The 22,674-nt window shown below is 39.5% G+C and overlaps 1 protein-coding gene and 1 long non-coding RNA gene across 2 annotated transcripts in view; both read right to left on the minus strand.

Moving 5' to 3' along the window:
- Nucleotides 1-4,434: 4,434 nt before the first annotated feature.
- Nucleotides 4,435-22,674, minus strand: part of COL28A1 (collagen type XXVIII alpha 1 chain) — a 68,816-nt gene continuing 50,576 nt past the window's right edge. Inside the window, exons 26-35 of the mRNA XM_082480107.1 lie at nt 19,561-19,629; nt 14,418-14,486; nt 11,854-11,934; nt 11,728-11,763; nt 11,510-11,546; nt 10,641-11,195; nt 9,265-9,452; nt 6,759-6,975; nt 6,125-6,301; nt 4,435-5,174 (exon numbers count right to left, since the gene is read on the minus strand). Coding sequence (XP_082336233.1) covers nt 6,132-6,301; nt 6,759-6,975; nt 9,265-9,452; nt 10,641-11,195; nt 11,510-11,546; nt 11,728-11,763; nt 11,854-11,934; nt 14,418-14,486; nt 19,561-19,629 — 1,422 coding nt within the window. The 3' untranslated portion in view covers nt 4,435-5,174; nt 6,125-6,131. The remainder of the gene's footprint in view (nt 5,175-6,124; nt 6,302-6,758; nt 6,976-9,264; nt 9,453-10,640; nt 11,196-11,509; nt 11,547-11,727; nt 11,764-11,853; nt 11,935-14,417; nt 14,487-19,560; nt 19,630-22,674) is intronic.
- LOC309669442 lies at nt 14,914-15,615 on the minus strand. Its single transcript, XR_014268910.1, has 3 exons — nt 15,595-15,615; nt 15,280-15,377; nt 14,914-14,944 (listed from the first exon to the last, which is right to left on the minus strand). It is a non-coding gene; the product is annotated as an uncharacterized lncRNA (long non-coding RNA).

The raw sequence follows: 22,674 nt of genomic DNA on the forward strand, positions 1-22,674 counted from the left end.
AAGAAAGCAGCTAAGCAAGAAACATGCAGGAATGCTGCAATAAATCGGTACTGTCCATAAAATTTCTCTTTAAAAAAAGCGGATGTTGGTCTCAGCCATGCGATCAGTAGAATTTTTTTTCCTTTTATTTTCTTTTTCCCCCAAGGAATGTCTTTTACATGATGAGGAGAAGTGCTAATCAGTTTTCCGAGGATGCTCGAAACTGCAGTGCAGGAAATGTTGCATATCTTCAGACAATTTAGGGTAACAGAGAGGAAATTTGAAGAGGTGGAAGAAATGGAGGAGTGCAGACAGCAGGACGGTCAATGAACAGGCAGAGTTATTAACCACTCTGAACGGGCCCGGGGGACAGGCAGCGACTGAACTGGGCTAAGGCAAAAGATGAATTCAACTCAATAGTTGTTAGCAAGAGAGTGGTAGAGCTTCTCAAAGTGAAAAGCTGCTGCTGTTCTGTGATGAGCAGATGGGGTACTATTTTCTTGTTCATTTTCTTTTATGAGTCTTTTTCTGAATTACACAGAATCACAGAATGGTCAGGGTTGGAAGGGATCTCTGGAGATCATCTAGTCCAACCCCCCCGCCAGAGCAGGGTCACCTACAGCAGGTTGCACAGGACGGTATCCAGGTGGGTTTTGAATGTCTCCAGAGTGGGAGACTCCACAACCTCTCTGGGCAGCCTGTGCCAGTGCTCTGCCACCCTCAAAGCAAAGAAGCCACTCCTCATGTTTAGGTGGAGCCTCCTATGTTCAAGTTTGTGCCCGTTACCTCTTGTCCTATCACTGGGCACCACTGAAAAAAGACTGTTCCCATTCCCCCGGGACCCTCCCTTTAAGTATTTGTAAGCATTAATAAGATCCCCCCTCAGTCTTCTTTTCCCTAGACTTAAAAAAAAAAAAAATGTTAGAAGCAAGGATGTCAGGAAAAGAATTCACCTTATAATGATCAGTTCTGTAGAAAAGAAAAGCCTCTGTTATAGTCAACCAATTTCCACTTTTATGATTTATAGCATTTGTCCTGGTCCTAGCAGAAGATTTAAGGATTTCATGATTAAACTATCCTTGCTTTTAAAATTTGCCTCTAATGTAAATAATGTTTGTTTGCCAGTGGAAAGGGTAATGCTTTCAGTTAGTAATGACGTTTTTAGGATTTTATACAACTCAAGAATAAAGCAGTAGGCATTTGGCAAGAGGTGCCCTCTCCTGGTTTACTGACCCAAGACACCCTTGAGGATGCAGAGCTGGGTGAAGAGACACAGAAGCCAACGCTGCCAGTAGGTGCTGATACGGATTTAGAGAAGAGTTGTCCTTTCAGCAGGGATTTATGTGCTTTTTCATGGTTTACTAAATATCAGAGCATACATTGACAGTTTGCAGTCTGGGGATTCACAGAAAAGACCTGAATAGAAAAGGATGCTTATTTCAGGATAATCTGATTTAAAGAGCATACAGTTTTTTTAAAACCTTTATAGCCTTCGCTTTTGCGTCTTTGCTACAAAAGGTTTAGTCAACTCTGCATGGAAGTGGAAAAGAAAGCAGTGACCTTCTGGATCACACTGGTTTAATCACATTAAGAGGATTCCTTGTATACACGGTAAAGAGTAACTGTTGGGTTTTGGGTTATTTGTAGCATTGTTATGTAGCAACGGTGTCACTATTTGTACTTATTAAAGCTTGTCAACTTTACCAGAAAGGTTTGCAATAAACATTATAGAAGATATTATTGCAAACCCATAACTTACCCATGGCAGGGGGTTTGGAACTAGATGATCTTTAAGGTCCCTTCCAACTCTAACCACTCTGTGATTCTGTGATCTTCGCATTTATTCCCAAATTCATTATCCCCAGTACATCTTAGACAAGACGTATCTCCGTGTCTGGAGATCTGGAGCTGAACACAACAGCTAATCCTATCCCTGAAGCAACTGCCCAGGCACAGAAGATTCGAACAGATTTGAAAGACCCTGCAAATTCCTAGACTTCCTGGCAATTCCAGTGGGCTTTGCTGCTGTGGGCTTCCAGGGGCAGCTAAACCTACAATATTCCTGGCAGGTGTGAAATTAAGTGGATCTTGGAACCTGTTACGCTCAGAGATATTTACAGGTATCTGTAAGGTAATCCACAGTAGATTTTAACTGTGCAAAGTTTTCATCTTTTCTGGATGAAAAGATTATATCCTTGTCTGGACATGACTCTCTACCCCTATATCTGTCTTACCCATCTATCGCTCTCGTTATCTATATCACAGTATCACAGTATCACAGTATGCTAGGGATTGGAAGGGACCTCAAAAGATCATCTAGTCCAATCCCCCTGTTGGAGCAGGAACACCTAGATGAGGTTGCACAGGAAGGCGTCCAGGCGAGTTTTGAATGTCTCCAGAGAAGGAGACTCCACAACCTCCCTGGGCAGCCTGTTCCAGTGCTCTGTCACCCTCACTGAGAAGAAGTTTCTTCTCAAATTTAAGTGGAACCTCTTGTGTTCCAGCTTGAATCCATTACCCCTTGTCCTATCATTGGTTGCTACTGAGAAGAGCCTGGCTCCATCCTCATGACATTCCCCCCTTTATATATTTATAAACGCTAATAAGATCACCCCTCAGTCTCCTCTTCTCTAAACTAGAGACCCAGCTCCCTCAGTCTTTCCTCATAAGGGAGATGCTCCACTCCCTTAATCATCTTAGTTGCCCTACACTGGACTCTCTCCAGCAGCTCTCTGTCCTTCTTGAACTGAGGGGCCCAGAACTGGACACAATATTCCAGATGCGGTCTCACCAGGGCAGAGTAGAGGGGAAGGAGGACCTCTCTCGATCTGTTAACCACCCCCCTTCTAATACAGCCCAGGATGCCATTGGCCTTCTTGGCCACAAGGGCACAGTGCTGGCTCATGGTCATCCTGCTGTCCACCAGGACCCCCAGGTCCCTTTCCTCTACACTGCTCTCTAACAGGTAGCTCCCCATCCTATACTGGAACCTGGGGTTGTTTCTGCCCAGATGTAGGACCCTACACTTTCCCTTGTTGTATTTCATTAAGTTATTCCCTGCCCAAATCTCCAGCCTGTCCAAGTCTCTCTGGATGGCAGCACAGCCCTCTGGCGTGTCAGCCACTCCTCCTAGCTTAGTGTCATCAGCAAACTTGCTGATATCTATCTATGTCTCCAACTTAAATAACTTCCTTGCCTGTATCAGTGCAATGAATCATTGGTGCTGAAGTGCAGGATGTTGCCCTTCCCCTTACTGACTCCAGGCTGCTCTGGGACGAGGGTCCTTTTAGGATGGTGGGGATGCTGGTGATTTTTTTTTAATTCAGATGATTTTTTTCTTCAGGGGTCATATTTTGTGCTGATCTTTTTCTTAAAAATGTTGGCACTGCCTCTTTGTTTTAATATTTCTTACGCTGCCTTTGTCATCTAACTGAAATGAATTCTGGATACTGGATTTGAGACTTAGCCAAAAAAAAAGTCTCTCAATACAGCTTTCAAGTTTGACAGTATGTTAATGTTATATTTTAGTATGCTTTAAGCCTTGAATCTACTTTTCCCAGCCAATTTGAAAGCATCGCTGTGTCTATCCCTCTTGTTCTTTTTTCCCTAAACCTTGTGTTTATTCCCCTCTTGTTTTGATCATCTGTTTATCTCCAGCGCATAGATATTCTTGGTATGATGGCATTGCCTTTATTACTGAACAGTAGTTTGACTCTTTCCATGATCTTTTTGTGCCACTAGTAGACAGTTTGTTTGCTTGCAACCTTTTATTTGACCTTTTATTTTATTTGCTGCCTACGTCCAGCTTTATATGTAGCTGATTTTATTTATCACGAGTCCATCTATAGCATTTGTAGTATACATTGAAGCAATTTATTTTTCTGATGCAAAAAACCCTAACAGACTTATTAAAAGTTGTGTCAAATTTTACTTTCTGATATTTTTTTTTCCTTGAAAGCAAACTAGTTGTTGTTTTCAACAGCTTGACTTTTGTTCTACGCCACTGAGTCCCTTCATTTTCAGGATATCACAGGACATAGCACCAGGTAACGTCCTTGAGTTTTACTGCTCCGTGTCGAACAGAAATTAATTGTGCCCTCAGGTGGTTTTTTGAGTGATCATCATATTAGTTCTGAGTATAATTAGAGCAGGACACTTCTGGGGGGGTGCTCTCAGTTTTTTCTTTTCTAATTTGAAACTAACAAGGGCAGATTTTTGGAATTAAAATTGAAAACTTTTAAACTGCACTTCCGGCACACCTTTCCATAGAATTAAATTTGCATCCTATCTGCTGTAAACATGTTCATTTTGCATTGTACATGCTATCATTTGGTTACGGGGGGGGGTGGGGTGGGGAAACTGTGCACGCAATTGTTTAAACAGATCAAGAATTGTCCATCCTGCCTGTGTAGATACCAGTTTTTCTGTTTGCAAAGAAAAAACAATGCAGGACTCTTTAGCAGGTATTGCTTTCCATTTTAATCACATGCTCATCACTTTCAGTTTTAACAGTATGTTCATATAGGATTAAGGCTAAATATAAGTAAACATTTATATACATCTTTCAGTGCTTTTCCCTTTTTAAATTTAATAGCATACATTAGAGTGAAAGAACTTATTTTTTATTTAACACAGAGGCCCTGAGAAATCGAAGTGTACTGACTAGCCTGAAGGACATGAAGAATCCTGTTTTTACTGTGATTCTGAATGAAATTCCTACCTTTATAATTGAAAAGATTATATTGAAGTTAATCCAAATGTGCTTTAATGGTGAGGGGAAGGCCTCTAATTACTTATAGCTGTGGTATTTACGTTCCAAAGAGGTACTCTAATTAATGGAAATCTTAACTTATGTCTCTAAAAGCTGTATTAAGAGTGCTAATTTCAGGAACCACTTACTCTTGTTTAAAACTAGAGCATATTTTATTCTATGTAGTAGCAACAAGTTAATATAAACTTGGAGGGAAAAGGCATGTTCCTGTGTGTGTGTATGTGTGACTGTAAGTTATTGCTATGGTGTTGCAGATAACATACGTTATACAGGAATCTAGTTAATGTGAATACCATACTGGGGAAAGCAGTAGAGCGTGGTAGTAATATATTCATGTTAACACATCATTTTGGATTCTTCTCAGTCATTTCTTCCGCAATACACATGAACTTCCAGCTTTAAAAACTCCAGAAAGCAGTCATTTCTAGAAGAAATAAGGATTGATTAATTTTTCCTGAGATGTTTAAAAAAAAACAACGCGCTGCAGTTCAACAGAATTTTCCCATACTGAAAGATGAAATAAAGTATTTAATACAATTTATTTGGGATAAGCTATATGGCTTCGGTAAAGGAAGTTATGCAGATAAGAAAGCTCTCTGAACTCCATGCCTCACTCACTGAGCATGTGGACCTAAGGCAGTTAAAATGGTCTGCTGGGATTGCCAAACCGTAAGGTCCCTCCCCAAAGGACAGTTATACCGGTTTGAGAGGGACAATCTACTAATTTATAATGGTGAAAAGAAGAAAACAAAGGAAAGCGAATAAATGGTCAGTGGAGAGAAGTCACTGGAGGATCTATACTATGGTCTGTCCTACTCAATACAGTCATAAGTAATCCAGAGAAGGGAGTAAAAAGTGATGACAAAGTTCGTGACAATACTGTGGTACTCTGAAGAGTAAAGAAAGGGGGTGACTGCAAGAAATTGCAGAAGGACCTTGTGATATTGACTGCGTAGGCTGTGAGTGGCAAAGGAAAACTGAGTTTTGATACACGTGAAATAATACACAAGGGGAAAAATGATCCTAAATTCACATACAGTATGATGGGTTCTCAGCTTATCCTATAGATGAAGTCTTGGAGTTATGTTCTATGAAAATATCACCTTCAACCTCAGTAATGGTAAAAAAATCAAATACAGTGTTAGAAACTATAAAGTAAGGAACAGAGAACAAAGTAGAAAACCTCATTGTGTATAAATCCATGACGGCCAAGTGCACTTCTGGTCCCACCATCTCCAAGAAGTTCAACAAAATTTATCAAGGTTGATCAAATGTATAAAATATGTATGTATGGTACAGGAGACATTTAAAATAGCCTCAACCTTTGCAGCTTGGAAAAGAGGTGATTGAAGAGGACCGATGGAGATAACTTACTTATTCATCAATCAATGCAGGTTTCTCGACATTCTTTTTCTGTTTCAAATCTATTGTTGGTACCATTACAACCTCCATACCAGAACTGGCCGCAAGAATTGCCATCCTTGTGATAATACCATTTCACCACGTAGTCCCGACAATCCCCTGGTTTCATAGGTTCGAAGCACCTTGGATCTGAAAGTGTATCAGTAAAAGTTAGCTTGCGATTGGCGGGTAAATTACATTATCCTAAAAGTGTCTCCTTCAGTAAGAAGCACACCCCTTTCTTTTCCTGTGGCGCCCGGGAGTATGTATGCTTCTCTCAGATTTGTAGCCAAATACCACTTTTATTAATGAGTTACCTGAACAGGTCTAAACAAATACAGGATCAGCTTGAAATGAGACTGCCCAAATCCTGAGGTAAGAACCAAGCTGCTATTTAAATACCTAAGCACACAATTGCTACACAAGCGTTGTTTGTCATCTGGGTTTGAAACGCTGGCTCTGTGTGATGTCTGCAGCCAGAGCACCCAGAAAAACAGAAGGTGGTAAAATCCAGTAACAATACTGGGGGAGGGAGTGGGGTTTGCTGGTTGGTTGGTTTCGGTGCAGACCTGCTACCCATTATCTGAGGACAGTATTTATGACTCACCTTTTTGGGTGGTCACTACCTGTGTTTGCAACACAGTTAGGTGGTGATCTTCAGCAGCAGTTACGTTGAACAAAGGATTGACAACCGGACTCTGAGGTCTGATTTCAGATATGTCATAAAGTGGGGGAAATCTTGATTCTCTGTGAGCAGAGGTGGTCGCAGTGTGATCCTGAGCAGATGGCAGCGGCTCAGTATACCTGGTCCTGGGTGGACTAAGCTGCAAAAGGAATCAAAATCTTGCAACTTAAAATTCTGTCTGGGCTCAGAAGCTAAGAGAAAAAATTGAGACAATTACGTAGGAAACTATTGCTAAATATTCTGTGAAAAAATACCATTAACAGCAGGTGGGTTTGGACTTCCTTCTAGGGATTACTCAGTCTGTGACCATAATTTTAACAAATACATATTCTGACACTGGGAGCTGAATGAAAAGGCAAAAAAGTAATGCCTTCCATTTAGTCACCAAGCTGAATTTATTCCATCGAAGCAAAATTTCAACCACCTTTTAGTCTGTAATATAAACAAAACAAAAAATGGAAGGAACTCTGGCATAAATCAGTGCTTCTTAACATCTACTACACTCACTGGAAATGATCTGACATCTTCAATCTGTCAAGAAATGGAAAATGGCAGATGGGAGAAACAGGGTTCTTGTTCTTGATAGAAAAACACATGTACATTATGCTCCTCCGAAGATCTTTTTAAATATGGAATCCCTTGAGTACAGCAAAAATTTCCAAAACTTGTGTTATGCGAACCACATCCTATTAATAAGATTGTGTCATAGATGTGTCCTTGGCTGTACCCAGACAAGTGACAAATCACCCATTTTCCTGTTTCTAGCTAACAGCCAGTTGTCAACCATTAGAGTTTTAGAGTTTATCTTGACAGAAGTGTTAAGAAGCCAAATCTGCTCTTCAAATTAAGGCTATTATATAAAAGTTTGCCTCTCTAGTGTTCTAGTATATTCAGGAAGATGTGCCAGGATCTTAGTATAGTAAAGTACAAATGACTGCTTTAATCCCACACGTTGATTACCTACTGAGAACAGGAAGGAATTTGATACTATTCAATATCTTCCCATTTACAGGCTGCTACTGACACATTCAGTCAGTTTAAGAAAACTCTTCAGAGTTCAGACTCTAAAAATTGAAGTCTAGGTGAAATGTAAATGTGCAGATGATTAATCCAACCCTTTGCATATGGAATTTTTTCTCCAGGTCTACAAAAAGGCTCTGTTTATTTCTGATAGTAATTCTACAGTTTTGAAGATTTAACTATAACCGTGGCCAGTCAGAACCAAGTGTGTGAGCATCTAATCACTTAGAACTAATCCTATCTGCGACCCTTATCACACACTTTATAAAGTCAGCATCTATAAATCCTGGTTTACATTTCTTTTTCCTAATGATACAGAATGTCAAAATTGACCCTCATTGTCTGGTGGTATTACAAGCTCCAAACCTAAATCAATCACACCTACTGAGGGGGCTCTTCTTCAAAGAAATTAAACTGAAGTTTGAAAATGAACTATTTAATTATGAATGATATTAAATAAACAATAATCCAAAGGATTAATATTGGCTAATCCATTGATTCCTCCACAGTAAGTCAGTAATATTTAATTAGCTCCAATCTGTATTCAATTTACTTAATATTTAAATATCAGTATTGTAGTCCACCATATCCATTCCATGCAGCTACAGAGGTTTATACATCAAATATTTCAATAGTTTATTCAACAGGTTATTGGGCAAGCAACGCTAAATTTGTATCAGTGGCTATTTTCAGGCAAAGCAAAAAAACCACCCTAGAGGGTTAGTGCTGATATATTGCAAAGGTGACAAATATCCTACTCTGATACTAAGACAGTGGCTGAAAAATTCCAAAGACCTAATAAGGGAACTAAGGTGATACACACCTGCAGAAAATATTTATCTATTACATTAAAACTCCACCTGTCCTGTCTATCTGTGCAGCAGCACTGTGCTGGAGGGCAGAACCGCAGTGCAGGGCAGGAGGAATTTAAAGCTGGAGAACAAAAAGTAACATGAACGAGGAGTCCTAGAAGTACAGCCCAATGGGGAAAGCAAAACAATACCGAAGGCTTCATAACACCTGGAAAGTGCATCACCACGCCAAGAAGCACTGTACTATCAGCTTGCACATAAATAAACACCTTACACACTGTGTATCTGCCTCAACAGAGATCTACCTGTAAGATTTCTAACTCACTTCTAAGATGAGTAAGAACTACAGAAAACATGAGGACTGTTGGCATTTATTCCAACTAAAAACCAGTATTACCCTCTTTCCTCTAAACGCTTCTGTTCTCAACAAGTAAGTTCACTTTAACTTTAGAAGTTTTGTTCAAATCTTTTGGTCTAGGCAAATGACACGTTATTTGCATATTAAAAGACTGGTGAATGGTGAAGTAAAGAGTATTTGAATTCAAATAAAGACACATCTTTTAAAAACAATTGAAAACTGTTACTTCTTTACTTACTGGGTAACTGATTCCTTCTGTAGGGAGCTTATAAATCTCTGAAGTGGTCATTTTAGGTAGTTGGCTATTAGTATCTTCACTACCAATCTCAGATTCCAGACTTGGGGATGGAGACAAAACATCATCTTTTCTGGTGTAGATTTCAGACACATTCTCACAGATTTTTGTGATCAGTTTATTTTCAAGAGCTGAAAAGATTAACAAAATGATGAAATTTATTCAGGGTAATCAAGAAAAGTCATAATGATTCACCGCAAGCTTTTAATGCATTATTAACCCTAAATCTTTAATGATAGTGACTTGTGAAAGACCATCTTCTAACGTTACATCAAAATGCAAAAGAGAAGTAATAAAGTTATGCACTTTGAATTATTTGATTTTAAGGCCCTTTTGCTCTTTTAAGAAGAAACAGATAAAAATACCAACTCTGTTTTTTATGCAGAAGTCATAGCTCAATAGCGAAGGAAAAAAGAAACCAGAGTGAAGGAAATAAAGTGTTTATGTGTAAGAAGGAAAAAGAAAAACAGGGCAACACTTTCTACTTATCTGCATAAAAAAACTTCAGTGACTGGGAATACTTTTATGTTGAATGCTGGAGCATGAGTCAGAGCCCCAAGCTTAATGCCAGCTGGGACCAGAACCTTAGCTTGGACCCTTTTCTCATTCATAATGCCTTAAATCCAGACTTAACTCCATCCACAGGCTCAGCATAGCAAAATAAATTTATGCTCAGGAAAAAAAAATATACCTTACAGGGCTAGTCTGTGGTTAGTCCAGATCAATGTACTTTTTTTTTTTTTTCATGGGTCATTATAGGTTTCCTCTGGATTTTCTCCTGATTCCAGCTGTGGCCACGGGATTTTTTCAAGCCACAGTTTGAAATATACAATGTAGTGTCAGCCCCCATTCCCTTGTGTCTTGCTCCACCACTTTTCCCCTAGAATGAGGATGAAAGTGTAGGTTTCCCTATGGCTTGTAAGAGATGGTGGCGGGACTCCAAGACTGACAAGGGCCATATGAAACAGAGATGGAGATGCGTCAAGGTGGAAGGAAATCTGCACCTCTCTGGGATGAAACTATGGCCAAGCACAAAAGGACTGTTGGGAAGGCTGATGCAAGCTCTCACAAAAAAGAAGAGTCCCCCAAAGAAGGCCTCGGCTCAGGAAACTGATGTTCATTGTCTTTTATTGTTTCTGCAAGAAGTAAAAATTTGGCAAGGTTTAATTTGGCCAAAGAAGAGAAACAGAAGAAAGAGTTGCATCCAAAAGAGAAACGTAAGCTGCCATTCAGCAGGCCGCCTTGCCTTGCTGTGGGGAAGGCCAAACCCTCTTATGTGCTTTTTTCAGGTTTCCTCTTACTAAAATAATTTATTTTACCTGAAAGTGTCATGAAGTCATCTATCTGGTAAACATGTTCTTCATCAGGGTCTGTCGCAATGAGCTGCATTTCTTTCAGAAAATCATCATAATGAGGATCAGTCCTTTGAACAATCCCAATGACGAATATCTCAATATTCGTAGCATGGGCCTCTCTTACTACAGTACCCAGTTGTACTTTATCCCGAGCGTCCGCTTGTCCATCTGTTATGACAACCGCCACTTTTCTTACAGCCGGGCGTGCTGCCTGGAATAACTGAATGGCTTCTTGGATAGCAGAAGCTGTGTACGTGCCTTCTCCTAAGTAGGGCATTTTATCAACAGCTGATTTCAGGTAATTTTTGGTTGTGTATTGCTTCAGAGAAGACACCAACTCCACTTTATGGCTGAAGTTGATAATGCCAATGCGAGTTGTAGCATGGTTGGCCGACACCTTGTCAATGACTGTTTTCATAAAAGTTTTGATAATATCGAAGTTATCTGGTCCAACACTTTCTGAACTGTCAATGACAAATACTAGTTCCAGTGGTGTTACTCTACATCTGATACCACAACCTAGAAGAATAACCATTTCAGACATTTTATGAGAAACCAGCTTCATAAAAACAAATTGAATTCATATATCAGATTTACAGTCAGTTAAAGCTCCATTAATGAATTCATTTATAGTTACTGACACTGATAAATAGAACAGAGCACAGAGCTGGACCAAATTACTTCCAGTATAGCTCTGGCAAAATAGTGAACATCATCTTCACATCAGTGGTATCCTTACACACAAATATGCAGAGGACAAAGCCATTCAGACAATATACATTCAGTGTGTTTTATTACAACTATTTTTTTTTTCTCCATACTGGAATGCTTACCACATATTTCATTGATGAGTCTGATAACTTCTTCCCTCTGAAAAAGAGTATTAATTAATTTGCTGTGTGATCTAGTTTTAAGAATGCTGAAATCTATTTCTTTATAAAAAAGCAGACAATACAATGCCCCATAAACACATTTTGTAACATCACGTAACCTTTAAATATTTTCCCAGAATAAAATCCTATCTTTTCAATTAATTCATGTTCATACTTACTGAAAGACCAGGTTCACCTTTTCTTCCCCAAATTCCCTGAAAACACGTAGAGTGAGATAATTAACAAAAACCAAATTTTTCCAATTTCTACTATGTAAAATTAAGCAATATGCAAGTGTGTTTTACCTTTGGTCCTGGAGGTCCGGGGTCTCCGATCTCTCCTTTGGCCCCTTTGCTTCCTGGATCACCTTTATCTCCATAGTCTCCCTAATTTAAAACAACTGTATTAAACGCAGTCAGAAACTCCACTTCTTTTGATAGCCAGAGCTGGTATTATGGCTTAATGAGCTTATAATATAAATTTTCTGACTTTTTTTTTTTTTGTGTGGCTGGTTTATCGTGTATGTATTATGAAGAGAACATCTGCAAGCAGACTCTCAGAGAAAGCAAGATGGGCAGGGAAAACATCTTACAGAAATTTCTATGAAAAATTAACCTTAATTCAGGAGCAAGGTGTAAAGACATCTTTATGCAAATTTTGAGAATATATAATTTTTTACTCTTCTTTGATTTTCTTTAACTATAAACCAATGTTTATACTGGACCTATATTAATGCAGACCAATGGAGAGACGTAACTGCCTCAGATCAGCCACTGTACTGAAATTCACACCAGCTTTGTATAGAACCCCCATGAAAAATTGGGAGCTTGTAAAGAACAGAGGAAAAGGCATGCTTGGACCGTTACATCTATTAGAAAATACATAGTTTCACATTTAGTAGTAATTCTGCACTTTTTTACCTCGACTGACTAGACCTTTTGAATTCCAAAAAGAGAAAGGGTTCAACATTATGGTATTTCAAGAGACAGTTTTCACATAACGCAGGTATGAAACATATTATCAAAAGATTCAGGTTCTAAATTAGACATCTCTTCAAGAAGGAGATTGTGCAGGACAGTTTTTTACTTCTCTCTGGAAGCTACTGACCACCTTACTTTTCACTCAAAACTTTACACCTTAGAAATTTATCTTGATTACTGTCCATTTTGATATTATTCCTCATTATTACCAAGCCAATGGAATCACATAGATACCTCCTGTTTTACAGCATTCACCGTGGTGATTGCTATCAATTTTAAGGAACCCTTGTCACACTCTCAGTCGATTCTGATCTTATTCAAACCTGAAAATTGTACGTAGCTCCTCCACAGCGTTAAGAAAACCAGTCTCCACCGAGTAAGCTCTTGGAAGACAGTTTCTAGTCTATTTCACAGAAACATAATATCCAGTGAAGGATATTACTTTCCATTACCTGTCTATGAATTGAATCTAACCTCATCAAAGTTAATGTCAGCATAAGGGAGAGCAAATATGATCTACTGACTGCGATGGTACTGCTACTCTTTTATACATAAATATACTAAAAACTGATCTCTTTGGTATTTGGCACTTATATGAAATTCCTACTGAACTAAACCATTCCTTTTCATGTGTGACAAGTCTGCTATATTAATAGCAAACAGAAAAATTGTGAGTATTTGGAGAGATTTACATTGGGTTATGAAGATTGGTCAAGATACAAGATGAATATGAAGAACAGTGAAAACACTGCAATTATTAATATGGTATGTAACATTCGGCATCTGAGAGAAAACAGAATTAGGAGGCAGAAATTTGAATCTGTGTCAAAGAGCTTGATATTCACTGTTGCATAAAAGCTCCAAGCTGTAGTAGCCTGAATAATACAGAAGTCTGAGAAAGTGCTATCTAATGTGAACTAGCGTAGACCGTAGTACCATGAACATCGTTACGGCAGGCAACAAACGGCGGGGGCTCTGAATGAGTACTGCCTGCCTCAGGTGACTACGGCGGGGACTGAACTCTTACCAGGGTCAGAGCCCAGTCACAGAATCATAGAATTATAGAATGGTTAGAGTTGGAAGGGACTAGAGTTTGCAGATCATCGAGTTCCATCCCCCCTGCCATGGGCAGGGGACACCTTCCACTAGACCAGGTTGCTCTAAGCCCCATCCAGCCTGGCCTTGAGCACTTTGAGCAGCCTTCCAGTACCTAAAGGGGGCCTACAGGAAAGATGGGGAGGGACTCTTTATCAGGGAGTATAGTGATAGGACGAGGGGTAACACTTTTAAACTGGAAAAGGGTAGATTTAGATTAGATATCAGGAAGAAATTCTTTACTTTGAGGGTGGTGACACACTGGAACAGGTTGCCCAGAGAAGCGGTGGAGGCCTCATCCCTGGAAGTGTTAGATGGGAATAGGTATGTGCAGGAAATTCTTACAATTCTATATCAACCAGGAAGTTATTCAGTGAGGAAAGATTCAAGTGTGGGGTTCAATCATTGTAAAAAAAAAAAAAAGTCAAATAAAACAAAGCCCTTAAAAGACATAAGTCAAAAAGCAATTTTTTTTTTTCAAAGCCTAGTAAATAGAAGGACATTTTGTAATACCTGAAAAATATCTAAGATAACTGAATACTTAATTTGACTAATATTATTCTCCTGCTAACAGCTATGACCTCATTCTAGATCCCACTTCAGAGCTTGGGCCTTAATGGCAATTAGGATTTTCACAGACTCCAAAGTTGATGGTAAGTAGTAAGCATTTACCTTGATAGCTATCCAAGGTAATGTCTTTGCCTTCTATTTACCTTCAAAGACCAGTCACACCAAACAACAAATAAAGAAAGAAAAAAATACCTTTTTTTCCTTACCGCAAACCTAATATTTACCTTTGGTCCAGGAAGGCCAATTCCTATTGATCCCTTTAGGCCAGGAAAACCTTGATTTCCTTTTTCTCCCTGAACAGAATACGGAAAGTAAGTTTAACCGAAAATTAAAGTAAAATCTATGCTGTATCTATTCACTTTATAACATTCTGCATCATAAAGAAAGCCAGATATTTGTATTATGCAGTACAGCACATAATTTTCAAGACAGAATTGGTCTGAAGCTGGAGAAATAAGCAATTGGGTATAACTCGGAACACACATGAAGTCTTTAAAAAGTATATAATGACGAATTTATTCCTGATTGATTGAATGAAATATTGGCATTTCACTGAAACAGATGAAAGTCAAAAGTAACCTCACTGAGGCTCAGTTATTCATCCCGTCTACAAGCAGTAAAACGAGGTCCAACGCAAAGGTTCTCTAGAAATACACACCCGGAATCTCTGCAGGGTTGACTTAGTTTTTCTGATCTTAAGTAAATAAAAAGACATCTCCGCTTTTCACAATGCGGGGAGCAGAACGCCTTCCTGCTGGTACGTGAAAACACACTATCAGTCCAGCTACAAAGTTCAAATTTGTGTATGATGATTGTCATACATGCCCTGCTACACGCACACAGACTTGAAAAGCACGTTCATGCTAGCAGTGTGGGCATACAGCATGTTATAAAACACAGCTGTCATAAAATACGTGCAGAAAATACTTCACAGCATCCGGCTTCCAGAAACTTTCCTGCTTTCTTTAATAGGGTAATACAAATATTTTTTTTTTTCAGATCAACTGCTGCATACATTTTAAACACAGCTAGAAGTGATTCTGTTCCCTGGCACATAAATGCTTCATCATAATTCACATTACATACATAATTCACATAACAGCAGTGCCCAGCGCAGATACCAAAACCAGCTCCAGAGAATGTCAGTGAGACCCGGAGCAGCCATCACTTGTACCAAACCCAGCCTATGAGATGCAAGAACAAAGTTAGTTATTTTTGTTTTTCAGCCAAGAGCTCTCAGACTGTCTGACTAAAGCCTCTTTTACTAATACTTGTACAGCTGCTCACAAATGGGCCTAAAGGGGTCATTTTGCTCATAATGGGCAGCAAAATACAAAAATGTTTCCAAATTTATCAAGCCTCCAGCCTTCACCAAAGGCACACTAGTGCAGAAGGACTGACCACTGGCCATTCCTGCGGTGCTGGATAGGGGCTTCCGGATTTCTGCAGGCGGCGACGCAGTTGCACGGTGCACAGCCAGGTCAACCTTCTCTTCCTCGAGCCTCCTGACCCCCATGAGTTGGGAGTTCACCAGGAGTTAGACAATGAGACTCAGCTCCTAGAAGAGGCAGTATACTACGAGTCATGACCCACGGGTGGTTCTCCCTATCCAAATTCCAGATTTATCTGAGATCCTGCTGAGATGGGAGCTTCTGCTTGCACATGGGTGCGTTGTGGTCTTGCCCTGTGCTAGGCAAAGGCACCCACTGCACTCCACCGTTCACACCTCCACCGGACCACTGCCTTTACAGACTGTGGGAGCCTCTTGGTCAACTAGCCCCAACTCAGGCTGCTAAAATGCTCTGCTCAGCATCGGGGCTACCTGTCACTGACCTGCTAACCAGCATCCTCTCGTCTAGGTAAGCAGAACTTCCCCCTTCCCCTCTACCCAATTTCTTACAGCAGCAAAAATTCAGACACTGTTACGTAGAGTCTGGAGGCTGGAAAAGAAACTGATGCACCAAATTACATAGCTGATTTCTCACTAGGAAAAAAAATTAAAAAAAGAATTTCCTGCAAATAGGAAATATTCCTAAGGCAATGGGATGCACAAGGCAATTTATTTTGCGCTGTTGTAGGAACACACAGTAACTATTTAATCTAATTTACTTTCAGTCACTTTTTAGAAGGATTGTGCTTCCTGCATCCTTCACGTAGGTTATTAATGCTTTTAAACCCAGTGAAACAGCGTGCCAGCTTGCTCCAGTGCTTGCTGTCTGGCACTGGGACTGACTATCCTTCCTGACTAGGGTCACCACAGTTTCCTGATTAACACCTTTGCAGATCTGCAGAACACATACATAAGAACCAGAATTAGGATATGCTGTGTACTCCAGCGGTCCTTCACTAATAATAAATGTCGTATCCAAAAAAAACTATAGATTTATTGCTGCCATTTTTTACAGCCCATTGATATTGTTAGGATGGTGTTCAGGCAATGAAAACAGAATGAAACCTACTGTTTTAAAAAAACTCATACCTGTACAGCTGACATTTCTCACAGGCACACATGTGAGTTTTATCCTTTAAAACATCAACTGCAAAACCAAATCCTGCTTCCTCTACTTGTGCAATCAATCAAGATAAGAAGGACTTATCACAGATACCATAACTGAACATTTAGTAAAACCCAACAAGTATGCTGTATTAATTTAAAAATATTTATTGCTTTGCAAGTTCAATCCATGTACATAATTAAATTCAAACTTGACCATCAGTCTTATCATAAAAACCAAAGTGGTATGCATGTAAAAATGCAGACCCTTAGATCCCTGACCCTAATATCCTGCTGGATTACTGATCAATAAGCAGACTTCTATGTAAAAATGTCATTCTGTGAACTGAGGGCAGATCTGAGAATGTCTAGACTGTGGTTTTGAAAGGAAACCAAGCAGAAAAAAAAGAAGACCTATGAATGTAGCTATCAACATATAGTTACTCGAAAACCATCTCATTTTTGACATTCCGTTCTTACCATATGCAGATGGAGCTCTATGTATATATATAGAAAAAATACTTGGAGCGATACTGATATTTCAAGTCCAGGACTATAGTAGCTTTAAGCTGATGAAGTGTGGTCAAATAGAGTGAAGCTTGACATGGCTGGGAAGAGATAGAAGGACAAAAGAGACAGACAGAGGCTCAACAAGCATTAACGTATGGAGGAAATGAGTCCTACAGGAGCAAGACAGTTGTCCAAGTTGTTCAGAAAGAAGTTGTTCCTAAGAATTATATAAAAATAATCATAATTTTAAAAAGCATTTTTTAAGGAAAGACAATTTAAATGACAAGACCGTACCTACACAACTCGTGGAATGCTACAGAAAAAACACCAGCTGAGTTTCGTCCACCACATCATTACAGTTTTGTTTTAAAACCCAAAGACAAAGACCTTCCATAGCCAGGGCACATGCTACATTCCTACATCCCTAAATTCCACATCCTCACGTTACGAACACACCTTTGTCTGACAGTGTGTGTCAGTGGACTGTGTTCTTCCACTGGAAAACTTCCATGATGAAACTGAGTTCTCTACACTTCTAAAATACACTTTAGATATTTATTCATAGCAGTACCAACGTAACATCCAAAAATGTGTGTGTGTCTCTCTGTCTCTGTCTCTCTCTAGATAGATAGACAGACAGATGTATATGTACACACTGAATATGTTTTGATCAACCTTTATCTTTCTTCAGGAACAGAAAAAATATGATATAAACTGTATATTTTTCACGTATCATCAGATACATTTGATTGCTGAAGCATTTGTGTTCAGAATGGCAATTGTGCTTTTATAAATAACCTCACATACCCATAGAATTAACAAAGATATATCCTAAGTCTTAGCTTCTGGAAACACATCAGAAATGTCTATTAAAGCCAGGCAGGAAATAGTTTTCCTATACCATAAAGTCATACAGAGATGGCAGAATTTTTTCTATTTTCCACAAGAATAGAGCAAAGAGCCTTCAGAGATTCAGAAAACATAGGAAGAAAAGAAAATATGAAGTTCCTTATGCCCTCACATTAAAATGCATAATAGCTTCATGGTTACCGACAGCAGTTAATATAAACGAAGACTGCAAACAGATCACAACCAAAGGTCTAGACAGTCATGACTCTAACCGTGTAGAGATATCTGTCTAGAGAAGTCCCGAGATTAGATAAATCAGCATCTGTTAGAGAGTTATACAATAAGGATAAAAGAAAGAACACAGTAAAGTATGTTTCTATGCTATGAAACATACTACAACATACATCCTATGAAAAGGGAAGGGCTCTCTGCTGTATAAAAAGGGTAATGATTGAACATACATGTAAAAATAGAAGACACTGAAGCTGGAACCAGAGCAAATACTGAACAAAACATAATCAGAAGGAGTCGCTGCTTTTCTGGTAAAGCTTGTGTGAAGCAACTCCACACCGAACCAAAGAAAGGTTCTCCTCTGAAACATTTTGCCAACAAGGTACATTTTAATGATTTTTTGTTTGTTTGTTTCAGCATGCCACTATTTTCCAACGAAAACTTATTTTGTCAATGAATTCCCTGATGGCTTTAGTGTCTACAGCCAACTGCAGTATAGAGAGGCATCTTTCCTAACCCAACTAAAACAGTGCTCCTCTTACTGAATCACTGGTGGTTTGATAACCTAGAGTTGGAGAGCTGAGCAGAATCTTCCTGATCCAGGGAAATATTCAATCATATGTTCAACTTGAAGCACACTGATTTAAGAGAAATAGGAGAAACTTGGGTTGTTCTCCACTAGAGCCTCCAGTTTTAATAAATTTCTTCCACGCGTTTATGACAAGGCAATTTATTAACTTTGAATGTTCAGAATATTACCGTGTTTGTGTTTTTCCTCGTAAGGAGAGAATCATAGAATCGTAGAATGGTTTAGGTTGGAAAGGACCTGTGGTTATCGCTGGAACTGGGTGAGTAAAAACCTGACTAAGAGTATGTGGGAGACTGGATAATTTCTTTCATATTCCTATGTGGCGTTTGACTTATTTTGACACGGTAGATCTCTATTACTGTCTTTTACAAGGGCATCCAGAGAAAACCCGGGATATTTTCTTTGGAGCGTCCTTTAATTCTAAAAGTAAAGATGTGGCACAGATGAGATTTTTTTTCTAGGTTAAATATATTTGTAACAACAAGAATAATAGGAGAGCAATTGGGTGCCAACAGTACTGAAAACTCAACAGTTAAAGTAAATAATACATACCTCATGAACAAGAAACTTAAATATGCAATGAATACTTGCAGGAGTTCGATGAGTCAGGGGCAAAGAGAAAAACAGACAGTGAATGTCCTTAAGAGACAATTTTGAGAAGAAACTGGACAGATATCACATTAAACTGGATTACCTTGCTTCCTTGTATGCTGTCGCCAGGGGGGCCAGGTGGACCAGGCAAACCTTTCTGTCCCATAATGCCCTGTAACAGTCAGTGGGGGGAAAAAAAGAAGAATTAGGAGGTAACATCTTGTCCTGGTTTGAGGTAAAACAGAACCAATTCTGTTCAGTAACTTCGCTTCTTAGCTGGGCCTCTCTAACTACTGACATTAACTGCATATTGTGCAGACACTGTTCACTCTCTCAGAGTGATAAGACCAATGTGTATAGCTGATGCCCAGGCATGGGATGCAGAGAGGCTCTGCTTACACTTATTGCTATAACCCCCAAGGCCAACCAACTTGGTTATTTGCCCTGTTGGAGGGTCGGAAGCGGAAAAGCATAGTGGGGTCCCACCTGCAGGGAGGAGCGGACGGGACAGGTGACCCAAAACTGACCAACAGGGTATTCCATCCCATCTGCCTCATGCTCAGTATAAAAGCTGAGGGATCAAAGGGTCAGCGCTCTTCCTTCAATGGCCGACGTCTGAGGAGGACTCTGTTCGTCTGCCTGTGATCCCAGTCCTGAATCCAGATCCGGAATCCAGTTCCCGTCTGTCACTGAGTCCAGCCTGGGACTGCCCCAGTGCCAGCCGGTGTCGTGATTGTCATCTCGGGAGCTTGATACGGTTTTGTATATATTTCATTATTTCTTTTTATTTTGTTATTAATATTTCATTAGTTTAGTTCGTTCTAAACTCATAAGTCTCTTTTTCCTCCTCTGCCTCTCTCTTTGAAGAAGGGTAGAGGGGAGCATCTGTTGGTCCCGTCTGGGGTCCCTCGGGTCCCCAGTAGCTGATTTGGCCTAAACCATGACAGATTAATTGGCGCCCATCGTGGGGCACAAGCAGTGCTCGACCAGAGCCGTAATAGATTGCCTGAATAGTTTGAATTCCAGCTTGCTCAGAGATTAGAACAGAGAGTTTACATCATGTCATTCTTAAACGAAATATTGTATCACGCCTTTAAACAGCTTTGTTTGAACTTAATTCAGTCAACTCTGTTTAACCTGCCAAATGCGTTGCAAAGTTTATTTACTCTTTGTGTTTTTATGTGAAGGTTTAAATGTGCTGTTTTGGTGTGGTTCGCCATTCAGATGTATAACATGATGAGTTGGGTAACGGCTCTACCTGTATATCTCAGGCATCACGTGACGGATTCTGTTATTAATTACACTTTTGGTTCTACCTTGGGAAAGTTTACTTTGCCCTTTGATAATTATACTAACGTGACACCACCGGAGCTAGGGCAAGGAAACCTTCCGGGCTGTGACAATAAGGATTCTTACTTTCTTAAGATTGTGATTTTGTTGTCGGTTTTCCTGAATGTGTTGCAGGGGTGGTTTCATGTGAAATATCGGTGCAGAGGGAGCTGTAGGGCACCGTCTGCTGCCGCCGCTCAGACCCCAGCAGCCGCTCCGCGACCTGCAGCGGCGCAAACCGCGGCCCTGCCCGGCCCGGCACAAGCTACTCCAGCCACTACAGTAAGGAAGTAACCTCAAAGTCACTGCAAACAAAAAGCAAAACCCTGTCAAAGACTCTGGTTCTGATTCTTCTTTGGTTTGTGGTTTCTCACTGTGGGCCTTGGTAATTATTTTTGGGACATTCCCAGGAAAGCAAAGGAACAATTAAACTGAAAATAATTTAATAAAATTTGCCTATGAAACAATACCTTATATTCCCGTTTTTCCCACATAGAAACCAACAGAAACCATCTTTATACAACAGCTTCGTGCAATCGCTCCACGCAAGGGCTGCCAACAGTAGAGACACAGAGGACCAGAGCAATAGACCCCAGTGCGAGTAAATCTGCCAGGCACGTTAGCTAGTTCTTGTGCACCAGGTATATATGCCAGGCCCCTGTGGTGCCACAGTCTCTGGGAGCACCAGTCATGCAGAAAATCCTAAGTGGGAGGGGAAGGGAGAAAAGCCAAAGCAGCACCTGCTGATTTGTGTTGACACAGTCAAAGCCAAGTAAAGCCCTTATGCTTTGGAGGCAGGATAATCTAACATCTCAAAGCAACAAAGCGAAGCTTATCCCTTTGATTACATCAAAGTTAAATGTTTAATTTTCCTTTTTTTTTTTTTTTTTTTCATTATTATTAGTTGAATAAAGCTTTTGCAATTTGACCAAGCTTCATACAAGTTTCTGTAGAGTTCAGGATGGGTTTCTGATTACTGTCTTATAATAAATAATAATCATGCTCCATGCAGTAAATGAAATTCATTCGGTGATATGCAAATTACCTACATTTTGCGTACATTGAATACTTAGGCAGAAGTATATCAAAACTTGATCATCATTAAATAGAAATACATAGTTCTAAATATTTAACTTCTAGATATCAGTGATGTTTGAAAAGTCATCATTCTTATCTGTGTAGACAAAAAGTTTGCCACAACTTCGACAGAATTCCTTGTGAAAAATACACAATTTAATCTATTAATTTAATCTATATATTTATAAGCAGGGATTCATACAAAACCTTGTGCTGAATACCTTATCTCAAGAACTAGGTGCTACAAGCAGATCCTCATCCTTGAAAACAAAGGATTGTTTCCCTGCAGAGAACATACTTTTCATTCTCAAAGGCTTTGTGGAAGCTGCACGTAGTGTCACACGTGTAGGATTTTGACACTCTGTCCAAACTTACTTTTTTTAAACAGACTGCGTCTGTATGATTTACCAAGATACTGAAATTGCTGCAGTTTTCAGAAATCAAGGCAAAGTCAGACATACATCCTGAGAAAATATTCACGCTCTGTTGCTCATTGCATTTCTGTAACAGGCTGGTAATCGCACTGTTTCTCCAGTCAGATACTAGTTTATTCAAAATGGCAGCGGAGACTTCTTTCTGTTAATCTCTGCTAAGGAAATCACAGAAAAAGTTACAAAGATGGATCTATTTTTAACTTAAAGAGGAGAAATATACACAATGTTTCTCCTCATTGCATTTGTAAAAATAATTGATGGATACATCTATAACAAAGAAATCCAGGCACGCATTGAATTTCTTTTCTTATCAGTATGTCTGTTTAAATTATAAATCATTTTAGTGGAGGGAGGAAAAAATTGCCCAGATGTTGCAT

This window comes from Vanellus vanellus (genome assembly GCF_965231255.1).
Source record: "Vanellus vanellus genome assembly, chromosome: 2".
In the NCBI taxonomy this organism is placed as follows: Eukaryota; Metazoa; Chordata; class Aves; order Charadriiformes; family Charadriidae; genus Vanellus; species Vanellus vanellus.